The 12,618-nt window shown below is 40.1% G+C and overlaps 1 protein-coding gene across 1 annotated transcript in view; it reads right to left on the minus strand.

Moving 5' to 3' along the window:
* Positions 1-36: 36 nt before the first annotated feature.
* The window catches only part of ZYG11A (zyg-11 family member A, cell cycle regulator), a 63,803-nt gene continuing 51,221 nt past the window's right edge, over positions 37-12,618 (minus strand). The window contains exons 11-14 of the mRNA XM_082372115.1: positions 8,992-9,186; positions 6,440-6,501; positions 5,940-6,037; positions 37-2,256 (exon numbers count right to left, since the gene is read on the minus strand). Coding sequence (XP_082228241.1) covers positions 2,093-2,256; positions 5,940-6,037; positions 6,440-6,501; positions 8,992-9,186 — 519 coding nt within the window. The 3' untranslated portion in view covers positions 37-2,092. The remainder of the gene's footprint in view (positions 2,257-5,939; positions 6,038-6,439; positions 6,502-8,991; positions 9,187-12,618) is intronic.

Consider the following 12,618-nt stretch of genomic DNA (forward strand, 5'->3'; position numbering starts at 1 on the left):
CCTTTTGTAAACTGTAGCGTGGCAGGCAAATCTTTGATGGAGCATTAAATAGCTTTCAGGAGTACTGAGAAGGGAACTATTAACTCTGATGGACAACATGGAAGGTCAGGAAATGGGCAGGTAACACTGGAGTTGAAAGCTGAAGGATCAACAGGCATTTGAGGCAAGAAAGAGGAAGCCTGAGGGAACAGCACGAGCAAAAGTGAGCAAGATGACGACACTCAGAAATAAAGGGTGGCTGATATGCACATATGCACACTAGTCTCAGGAGCCCTCCTTCTGTGTAGAAGAGGGGAAGAGACAGCCACGTGGTCATTCTTTAACTGATCTGAGCTTTCTGAGCCTATGCCTGGCCAGACTCAGAAGTCACTAAGCCATGGGCATGGACACATACCAGTAACATTGTTGACTTGCTGCTAAATACAAATGTGCCCCAAAGTTGTGCTCATCTCCTGAAAGGGAGAGTAACACAGAAGAGCCCAAGTCTTAGAATCAGCCGCAACCGCATGAGCAGTATCTATCTACCCAGGAAAGTAACCTGAACTTCCTCTTTCTCATCTGTTAAATGGGGAGGATAAAACTCAACTATCGCAGAGGATTGTTGTGAATGAGACAAAACTTGGAGAGGTGCCCAGTATAGAACTGGACCTCGACAGGCACTATTTCCCACCCACCCTCCTCACATTAGCCTAAGCTAGTATCTGGTAACAGCATGTTCCAACATACGGAACTCAGGTCAGGAAAGTAAGACAGCCTTTTGAACCATGCAAAAGAGTGAATGAGAGAAAATACTGTGTAGTTGCAGGACTATAGAAGGAAGCAGGTTACAAATTCCTCTGATCGAGTCACCAGTGAGCAATAGTTTGAAATATGGTTTAGAATAAGAATAAGCCTCATCTGATTCCAAACGAAGGTATATAGCATTCCAGTTAAGAGTCTGGCCAGCTAACAGCACAAAAATCTAGTCCTAAAATAAGCTACTAATTCAGAAAGGAATTTATTTCTTTGAAAAATTTAAACAGATGAATGGTAAAACATGTTTTGTTAGTTGTCAATAATAAGGTGAGGAAGGACTTCATACTCTATTCCATAGAGCGGGTTTGCAGAGGACACAAACCAAAGCTTCTATGATAGTTTATACTGTCGTTGAGGCTGGTTCTCAGAGAAGCGCACTATTTTTCTCATCTCCATATTAGGTAAGAGCACCTCTTTACATCTCTGGCACAGCCCTTCCCTTTCCTCTCAGCCTTGGTCACAGTCCTAACTCGAATTAAAAATTTGAGGGATTGAGGGATTGAGGGATTGAGATTTATAATCCCCATATAATCTTTCATCTGAACACTCTATTCTCAGTCCTAACTTTGACCATGCCCCACCAGCACACCCAATTACACACAATGTTATGCTTACTCAGTCTAATGTGTAAAGTTGGAGGAAGAAAGGTCAAAGGTAGACTATCCAAAATCATAAAAATATATTTCTCTTCCCTCCATCCAACAAGTGGAAGGTACTCTGGTATCTATTAAAAAAAATTTTTTTTCCTCCCCTCCAATAGAGGTTCTGCCTTCCAAACAATACATTTATACGCGTATGTTTCCTAGAACTTTTTCATGTACTTCTTTTCCAGTGGCTTCATATAACCAGGAATAACAACTTAGGAGATTCTTTCAAACATGAAATTTAACATAAATATCAAAGTTTCCCCGTAGGTCTTTCTTTTTCCTTTCCTCTGACAAACACTCAGAGTTAAGAAATTGGCCGGGGCTAGAGAAAAGTAACTGGCATAGCTGTTCCAACACAAGCTCACAGGTCTTCACACAGAGTCCAGGGCTTGATTTTTCAAAACTGCTGAAAGGGTATTCCCAGAATGATTCCAACTTGATTTGGGATCATGGCTATCATACAAACCCAACCTTCTTATAACTTATAGAAAATCAACCAAAAAAAAAAAAAAAGGCCAAGAAGGCAGTCAACTCACAAACTCCAATGACAACTTGTTTCAATTCAATTCAACATTCAATTGGTGACAGGGCAGAAGACCTGACACTGAGCAACAGAGCACCTCTGAAGCCCCTGAGGATAAGAAGGGCATTCAACAGAGAGGGAGTCTCTGATAATTCATGAAATGCATTCTGAAGTCACCTAGAATGGAGGCTGCAACGTGCTGTGCTTGGGGGTCTGCCTCACTGTGCTTCTGGATGTCCCACAAAAGCTGCAGTCCTCCTTCTTCGACTAACATTTTGCAGTATTTGCTGGCTGAAAGAAAATCAAGCAAAGAAACCTGATGGACAAGTTGGCATCTTAAATATTCCCAAATTACCACATTCACCATTCTGAAGAAACAGTACAAAGTTTTAAGCCCTTTGACACAGGAATTAACAGATAAACTGTGTCAATTCAGAAGAAATATGCCAGTTAATGCTTGGTTTGTGTAATGAGATAATGGATGATTATTTTATTATGTTTACTTCTGGACAACTCTATGCTTCAAATGTCTCTAATCCTAGCTAAAAGGATAAGAACATCTTTTATTACAAAAATAGTAAAAATTTCAGGTTCAGGCAATATGTTGAGCTAGACAACCTAAAAACCCCAGAGCTGGATACACTATAATCAAAAAAATTTTTAATTCATAGTTGAGTGTACAAAGTAAAGGAATTGTCCAGGAGTCAGACACAAAGAGCAAAAAGCACCTAAACCTCGTGTAACCTAACCTGTAACTATCGTGGGGCAGAAAGGGACTGTCAGTTTCAGTAATCTAGGAATTTAGATTTTAACTTAGGAAGTCAGAAGCAAAATCAATGCAGAAAGCTGGCCCCTCAAAGGGCTAGACAAGACAACGGATAAGACAATGAAACATCTGCATCTTAGCCTGGGCTCCTGGGGAGAAGTCTTTCCTGAGAATTTATAACCAGTCCCAAGTTGGTCTAGGGTTTGAATATATATTACCCTAAATGTTCTGGGAACCCTTGAGCTGAGAAATTAATATAAGAATTAGTCCAATCCCAGGGAAACCTCTAGAACACTTGACAGAAGCAAATACAAAGCTGTACTGAAGGGACATGTCCACAACTCAGTCTGAAAGGATTCTCTTAATCAGTCCAAGAGTCTATTAGACACAGAAACAATGATCCAAAAACACATCTAAGGCAATTACCAAGAATGCAGTAAAAAGAAACAAAGACATGGAAACTTTTTTTTTTTAATGGTTACAAAATATGTAGGACAGATTGAGAGAAGGTATAGGATACTTCTGATAGATGTTACAAGAAAGGAATAGAGAGAATAGGTGGAGGGTAATATTTTAAAACAAAATGGCTGAAAATTTTCATCAATTTTGTAAGGTATAATCATGACCTGAAACCCAGAGGCCATATAACAAAATACTGACTTGTAAAAACAATGAATAAAATCAAGACAATAAACTGGGACAGAATATTTGCAAGAGTTCCTTCAAATTAAAAAGACCAAAAAACAGTAAACAAAACAAAAAAAAAAAACAGTAAACAAAAAGTGAGCAATGGAAATCAACAGACAATTCAAATATAAGACAGTTCACCTTACTTAAAATAAACGTCAACTGAGACTCTCTTTCACCTTAGATTGACAAAGATCAAAAAATTCAACTAAACCTTTTTGCAAGAATAAAAGGAAACTGGAAGCTCTCGTATATTGCTGATGAGAATGCAAACTGGTAATCAATTCTCTGGATGACAGTTTAGCAATACCTACCAAAACAAGCATTCATAACACTTTGACTCAGTAATTCTAAAAGTATTCTGCAGATTATGCTTGCAAAGTGATGTCTTTTATTTTAACAAATGGTATGCACTACGCTTGTACTAATACTGTGCTATGTACAAATGCTCATACTATGAGCCAAGCAATGTTTAAATGCTTTGCAAATGTTACCTCATTTAATTCTCATAACAGCCCTATGAAATAGGTATTTTAATCCCCATTTTACAGATGAGGAAACTGGAGCACAGAGGGGTTCAGTAACTTGCTCAAGCTCCCACAGTTAGTAAATGGGAGCAAAGTACAAATAGTCTGATTCTGGGGTCTGTCTTCTTAATTAGCACACATGTTCATCTTTCCTAAATATATAGTATGTGTGTGAGTGAGAGTGAGAGAGAGGATGTCATTATTCATTGAACCAGTGTTTGTATTGTAATAGAAAAGACTGGAAACAATGTTAAATAAATTGTTACATCATATAGCAAAGAAACACAGAGCAATCTAATTAATAGTGGTGATCTGGAGTCAGATCACTAGGTTAGAAGCCTATCTCTGCTGGTGCAGGCTGTTTTAACTTTGGGCAAGTTACTTTACTTCTCTATGCCTCGTTTTCTCATCTGTAACAGATATACAATAAAATGCTACCCCTTCTATCTGTTGTGAAAATTAAATAAGTTACACAAAAATAGCTTACAACACTGCTTGGCACATGGTAAATATAAATACTCAACTAAATTCTAGTTGATGTTACAGTTACTACTGTTGTAACTGAATATACTAGAGTCTATTTCAGTGCCATTCAAACTGATTGATCTGCCTCTATCTATTCATATGCCAGTACCATTTAAGGAGAAGTGTTAGAGACTTCTCTGGTGGTCCAGTGGTTAGGACCCCACGCTTCCACTGCAAGGGGTGCCAGGGTTTGATCCCTGGTCTGGGAATTAAGATTCTGCACGCCACAGGCACAGCCAAAAATAAATAAATAAATAAAGAGAAGTATTAGGGCAAGCTCCTAAAAACCATTTTTCTCAGTCAGTTCTTTCCTGTTTATCCTGCCACTTTAACTTTAAAATAATTTTCAGATTCCTCAACTCTTACTCATTCACTTGAATTGTATTATATCCGTGAATTGAAAAGAATTGAGTATAGTATGTCTCACAATTATTTCAGGCTTTTAAATTATTTCCTATAGTATTTTTTGCATATAGGCCTCAATACTTGTTAAAGCCATTTTAAGATAGCTTATGCTTTTGACAGTTAAACCTTTAATTAATTCTAAAAGTTATATCTTAGGTTTTTTAGTATAAAATTATAGCCTATATTTCTTTTATAATAAAAGCAAAAGTTTTAATAATAATGCTTAACAAAGAATAAAAGCCAAGGGACTTCCCTGGTGGTGCAGTGGATAAGACTCCACGCTCCCAATGCAGGGGGCCTGGGTTCGATCCCTGGTCAGGGAACTAGATCCCACATGCATGCCACAACTAAGGAGCTGGTGAGGCACAACTAAGGAGCCCTGGAGCCACAACTAAAGAGCCCACCTGCCACAACTAAGGATCCCATGTGCTGCAACTAAGGAGCCCACAAGTCATAACTAAGACCTGGTGCAACCAAATAAATAAATAAATATTAAAAAAAAAAAAAAAAGAATAAAAGCCAAGAATTCCCAAGGGGAATTTAAAACAGCAAAACATGGAAAAACATTTAATCTGCCTGGGACCAACTCCTGACATCTGGCCCCCCAGCCCCCCTCAAACCATTACAAAGAGGCAAATCTATGTATTACTATAGGAAGAATAGTATTCATGATAAACTACTGAGTGAAAAACAGCAAGCTATAGGATAGTATGCACAGAATGAGCCCATTTTGTCTAAAAACATTATCCTATTCACATATAGTATATACTAACTATAGCATGTATACAGAAAAGTATCTGGAAGTATAGTTATAGTTATCAACTTATGGACAGTGCTTGCCTATGGGGAATAGGAGGGGGAGCAAACTTTCACCTTCTATATTGCCTGACAACCACCCCCAATTATAATTCTGTAGCATTTTTTATACTAATACAAATGCTTTTCAGTTTCTTTTTTAAAAGTGTTAAAATCAGGACATAGGTGAACAATTTTTCAAAATTCCATCTTGAACTTAATCCTTATACAGAATAATAGCTGGAAAACTGTTCTTTTTAATTACATACGGTTTTTACTGCAGACATGATACATGGCCCATAGCGCCCAGAGCTGAACCTCTGGTTGAGAGACGTTGCCAAGGAGTGGGAAAAATGCCTTGAAGGATCTAAATAAGTACAAAGAAGACGTTTCTTCAGAACTCAAGCTAACATCAGGGATATAATAATAATTTTCAACATCTTCCTCCCAGGGTCAATTCCTCACCAAGACAGATGTACTGCTGAGCATATAATCAGAACTAGCATTTAAGAAATTATACTCTGTGTGAGACATTATACATTCAATATCTGATTCCACCCTCAATCTTGCACACTGCCAGCCTCATTTTACAGAGGACGAAAACTGAGTCTCAGAGATTTTCTAAAAGTGATTTTCCCAATATCACAAAGAAACAGGATTTGAACACAGGCTATTTTATTCTAATATTTTATCACTGTACCATGGCCTCTACATAGTGAGTAGACTGAGGACAAGCTTTAAGAAAGGCACTACACCATCATGAAATTACCTGTAGGTCACCAATGCTGTCATCTTACAACTTGAACTTGGCCAATTCTGGATGGTTGTATACTGTACAAAAAGACAAATCAAGATTCTAGTATTGTTTCATGTCATTTATAACTACATATATATGAAACAACATAAGTTTTCAAAATATGGGGTTGATTACTCAAATTTAGGATACCTAACCTGCCAACTATCAATTAGGTAAAGCATTATATATGTAGAATATAAACAAAGTCACGTGGAAAACAATGCAATAAAAAGGGGCTCCTGTTTAATGATGGAAGATTGAGGATGCACCCACTCCTCCCCTAAATCCTATGAACAGAATGATACAAACGGTTTAAAAGAAGACAAATAGGGCTTCCCTGGTGGTGCAGTGGTTGAGAATCTGCCTGCTAATGCAGGGGACACGGGTTCGAGCCCTGGTCTGGGAAGATCCCACATGCCACGGAGCAACTAAGCCCGTGAGCCACAACTACTGAGCCTGCGCGTCTGGAGCCTGTGCTCTGCAACAAGAGAGGCCACGATAGTGAGAGGCCCGCGCACCGAGATGAAGAGTGGCCCCCGCTTGCCGCAACTGGAGAAAGCCCTCGCACAGAAACGAAGACCCAACACAGCCAAAAATAAATAAATTAATAATAAAAAAAAAAGTGACATTCTTTAGGAAAAAAAAAAAAAAGAAGACAAATACACACAGAAGAAAGCAGAAGAAAAATGGTAACTAATTTAATAGATCTAGCACTGGGTAAGGTTAAAAAAACAATCCATTTTGAACAGAACACCCAAGAGACTTAAAAATTTGGCAAAAGTATTACTTCAGGAAGTGAGATTAGAGGTTGGGTTGAAAATAGGAGGATTGGTTGAAAGTACCAAAGAATCAAGATTTCAAGATCTCCTCTACCACCCCTTACAAAAATTTCTGGACTGGGCAATCCCATGAACAACTGAGGTTGGGAGTACCATGCTAAAAACAGGGGGCTAAAGTGAAAAATCTAAATACTAAATGCTGAGTCTTCTTTACCCCCAACTCTCTTCCTCTAGTGGGTGTTTAGCCTGTTGGAAGCCGACCTTATAATCTTCAATCAGAAGAATAGAAATTAAGGAAGGGAGGGACGGGACTTCCCTGGTGGTGCAGTGGTTAAGAATCCGCCTGCCAATGCAGGGGACACGGGTTTAAGCCCTGGTCCGGGAAGATCCCACATGCCGCAGAGCAACTAAGCCCATGCACCACAACTACTGAGCCTGCGCTCTAGAGCCCGCGAGCCACAACTACTGAGCCCGTGTGCTGCAACTACTGAAGCCCACATGCCTAGAGCCCGTGCTCCACAACAAGAGAAGCCACTGCAATGAGAAATCCGTGCACTGCAACAAAGAGTAGCCCCGGCTCGCTGCAATTTGAGAAAGCCCATGTGCAGCAACAAAGACCCAATGCAGCCAAAAAAAAAGGGAAGGGAAGGAAGCAGGGAGAAAAAAGAGGAAAGAAGAAGGAGGGATGGAGGGGCGAGAGGGAGAGAAAGAAATTTCCCAGAATTGAAGGAAATGAGCTTCCAGAGCAGTAAGTAGTCAACAGAACAGATGAAAATGAACCCACATCAAGGCACATCACTGTGATTTCCAAACACTGAAGACAAAGGTCTTAAAGCTTCCAAAGAAAAATGGCACAGGACTTCTCAACAGTGATACAGAGAAATAAAAGACAATGGAGCAATGACTTAGAAATTGTGAAAATATTTCAAAACTTAACTTTTATACCTAGCCGTTTGATCAACTAAATGTGAATGTAAAATAAAGGCCTTTTCAAACATAAAAGGTTTCAGATTTTCTTTTTCATACATCTCTTAGGAAGCTACTGGAGGATATGACCCAAGAGAATGAGGGAGTACACCAAAAAATAGGAAGGTACACAATCCAGGAAACAGGGAATCCAACACAAGAGAGCAAAGAGAATCTCCAGAATGACAGTAAATGAATATCCTGGGATGACAGTGGTCTAACAGATATACAAAAAAGCAAATCAGATGGAAAAAAAACAGAAGGCTTGGGAAAGTAGTCTCCAAGAAGCTGAAGTAGACAGAATGTGCTTGAATGTATTGAAAGGAGATGTATACTTGGAGTATAGGAAAGGGTGTGCATTGGGACAAAGAGAAAAAGAATCTTCATTTTCCAAAGTGGGAAAATAAATTGATAATGTCTAAAACTACAGAGTCAAGAAATAACAACATATGTTAGAGATATGGAGGTAAACACCAAAAGATATAGCTTTAAAAAGAGCTGAGAGTGGGAAAGAGAATTAGAATAAGCCATATAAACGGTTTGCATGTATAACTTTTATAGAAGGAAAGTTATCAGAAGGAATGCAACAAAACGTTAATAGAGATTATTAGCTTCGGGTGGTAAGGTGTGGGTGATTTATAATGTTTTCTTTATATTTTTCTCTATCTTTCCCATTTTCTACAATGAACACATATTTCAAAAATTCTTATGACCTAGAAAAATAAGTTTTCTGCAAGAAGAGATGACTCTGGATTTTGTAAAGAGCAATGGTTCTCATACCAGATCCTGCAGAAGTGCTCTCCTCTGGAGGTCATGGGATATCCAGGGCTGTTTGTCAGATGTCAGGTGGGCTATGATGCCTGCAGCTAAATAGCTGACTTCCAATTCCTTACTATGCAGCAAGCTGCTGACATGCTTTACCACATCTTCAGTCATCAGCTTGGAAGAGAGTTCTCTGACTTCAGCTATGTTGTTCTATGGGTCAGATGGAGCAGAGAATATCAGGGACAGGAAAGGAGGGGAGAATCAGGAATTGGTTCCTCTCCCTCTCTGACTGCTCAGCTCATATACATACAAGAACACTTAGCCCCATCCTCCTCCCTCAGATTTAGCCTAACACCTACAATCCCACCCCCTTGATGATGAGGATGATCAGTAATAACAAATCACTGAGTAAGCACTTACTAAGTGCCAGGCACTGAGCTAGAGAGACTGAAATGTCTTTTTATCTGCCTTATCTCATTTAATCTTTAATAGTCCTACAAAGAAATTCGACACTCAGCAAGACTGATTTGTCAGGTTCACGCTGCTAATAACTGGTTGGACTAGAATACAAATCCAGGTCTGACTAAAAAACTTAACATTCCTGGGGGCCCACTATACGTTACATTAGCTTTAAGTTTAACAGTAACAATGAAAGGCAGGCAGTATTTTCGTTATTTTATGTACTGTGTTAGTTTTCTATGTGTGTAACAAATTAACACAAACTTGGTGGCTTAAAACAACATACATTTTTCCTCTCCCAGTTTCTGTGGGCCTCGCTTAGCTGGGTCTCACAAGCCTGCAATCAAAGGGCTGGCTGGGCTGCATTCTCATCTGGAGGCTCCAATGGGTGAGGTGTGGGTGGGGAGAATACTTCCAAGCTCACTCAGACCGTTGGCAGAATTCATTCCCCTGTGGCTGCAGGAAGGAGGGTTTCTTGCTGGAGGCCACCCTCAGCTCCCAGAAGCTGCCCATAGTTTTTTTTTGCTATGTGGGCTTCTCCCTTCTCCAACCACTCACTTCTCTAGAGTGTCTGCTAGGAAGAAGGATTTTATACATATTGTAATATAATCACAGGAGTGATATCCTATTATCTTTGCCATATTCTATTAGTTAGAAGCAAGTCACAGGTCCTGCCCAGACTCTAGGGAAGGGGGTTACACAAAGACATGAACACCAAAAAAACTATAATCACTGGCGGTTGGTCACTTAGGGTCTGTCCACTACACAAATGAAAAAACAAAGGTTTAGAGGATAAACACACAGTCAAAGCGACCACAGCAGTCACTGCTCCTTCTAAAGCAGCTTTCAGAAAAGTATACCTTATAGACTTAGTATGTTGAAAAAGGCATAAGGCACTCTGCAGAAAATTGTACTGTTCTGAGACCCACCCTGCCCCCTTTTCCCAAGACTAGCTATACCCCTCTTGTCAACAGCATGATTTCAACAGAAATTGCACTGTTTTTAGACCCCCTGCCCTTCTTCCCTGGGCCAGCTACACAATTCGTCAACAGCATGACTTCCGCATTGAGTCTATCAGATGGCAGCCCCAAACAAGAAGAGACAAGATGATAGATAGGATCCTTAGCAAAACTGAGAGGGACACCTCAGTTGAGTCCCAAGTTCCTCTTGTAATCTTGGCAGAGGCTTTTATATTAGCCTTTTCTTCCCAAGAGTCTATGGAATAAAATACTGAATGGAAGCTACAGGAGAATGTGGGTCTTCCTCATACAGAAAAAGGAAGGAAAAGGAACAACCTCCCTAACCCTCAGTATTCTGAGAGGCTCTCAAAAGGATAAAAAGTAGGATACTTTGCATTGTATAGATCTATGAGGCTTCAATCCACCCTTCTGGCCTGATTTCCCATTGTTTTTCTTCTTCCCACCTTCTCCCAAAATTCCAGATACTCTATATTACAGTGTCCCTCAAATGATTACATTTTCTCATCCTTTCCTAGCCCAAAATGACCTTTGTTCCTTTCTTCTACTTTTCTGTACCTTCCAGGTTTCCAATACTAATCATGTATTCCTCTCTATGAAGCCTTTCACATCTGCTCTGTCCCAAGTCCTGTATGTGTTAGGGATACAAAGGGAAAGACACAGTCCCTGCTTTCAATGAGTTCATGATCTAGAATCAAAGGCTCCCACTGGACTTTGTGCCTCTTTTCCAGCACTTAACCACAGTCAATCATGAATTAGAGAGGTATTTGCATACGTGTCTGACACCAACCCCCAACATTATTAGTACTACCAGCTTGCTATGTTTCATGTATCTGTGTCTTCCGAAGCACCAGCACAGCAAACTGCAGGGGCATACAGTAGTATGTCTTCGTTACTTTTTGTAAATCTTCACCTTTATCTTTAGGAAACAAAGAAATCTCTCAATAACAAATATCCTGATTGGGAGGTAGTATAAAAGTATAAACAAAGATATTTCTAAAAAATTAATTCAATTGTTAAAGAGGAAGTATAGTAAAGTGGCTAATATCAGAGGGTCTGGAGCCAGACTGCCTGAGCTTGAGTTCTGACTCTGCCTCTTACTATCTAGGTAACATAGGGTAAATGGCACTTCTGTGCCTCAGACTGAATATCTATAAAATGTAGACAACGATGTATGGGAGAGTACAGAACATAACGCAATTTCCCTATCCCTGTGTATATGCCCTTTAACAATGTGACTGCTGCTCTTCCCATCAAGGGATGGCCACCTCCTTTAATCTGGGCTTATCCATAGGCATAAGAAATACCTGGTCTTTGTCCCTAGTTCCTGACTCAGAGCTCTCAAATCCCTTGGAATTTCTGGAGTGATTGGAGCATCTTTGTTCTAATGAGGTGACTCTTGGCAGGGACCTAGATAGCTTCTGGATGGGGGCTGGATGCCAGAAAGACGAAACCTTGATTAGAAGCCTGGAACTTTCAACCCCATGCCCCCAACCTCAGCGGGAGAGGAGAGAGGCTAAAGATTGAATTAATAATCAATCATGCCTGGGTGATGAGACCCCCCACCCCCACATAAATACCCCTAAATACTGGGGTTTGGAGAATTTCTGGGTTGGTGAACACATCAAGGTGCTGGGAAGGTGGTGTACCCAGAGAGGGCATGGAAGCTCTGCACACCTCTCTCCTTCCTTGCCCTACACATCTCTTCTATGTGACTGTTTCTGAGTTGTACCCTACAATAAATTGAAAATAGCAAATAAAGTGCCTTCCCCAGTTCTGTGAGCCATTCTAGCAAATTATCAACCTGAGGAGGGGGTCGTGGAAACCCCCAATTTAAAGTCAGTCAGTCAGAAGTAGGGGTGGCCTGGGCTTAACAGTTGGCAACTAAAGTGGAGGCAGACTTGTGGGACTGAGCTTTTTAACTTGTGGGATCTGATGCTAACTCTGGATAGCTAGTGGCAGAATTGAACTGAATCGAACTGTAGGACACCCAGTTGGTGTCAAACAAGTGGCAAAGTGGTTGTTGGAAAACACCCCGGGTCTCGTAACCTACTTTGACCTGTGAGACATTAGAAAATCTGATATAAGCAGAGGTTTAAGAAGCACTTGTACAGTGCACTTGCCTTCTATTGCTGCCCAGAAACTGCCAAGTGAAGAAGCTCATGGAGACACAAGGCCCAGCTAACAACCTGCACCAATGGTCAGA

The sequence above is a fragment of the Balaenoptera borealis genome, assembly GCF_965194805.1.
Source record: "Balaenoptera borealis genome assembly, chromosome: 1".
Taxonomy (NCBI): Eukaryota; Metazoa; Chordata; class Mammalia; order Artiodactyla; family Balaenopteridae; genus Balaenoptera; species Balaenoptera borealis.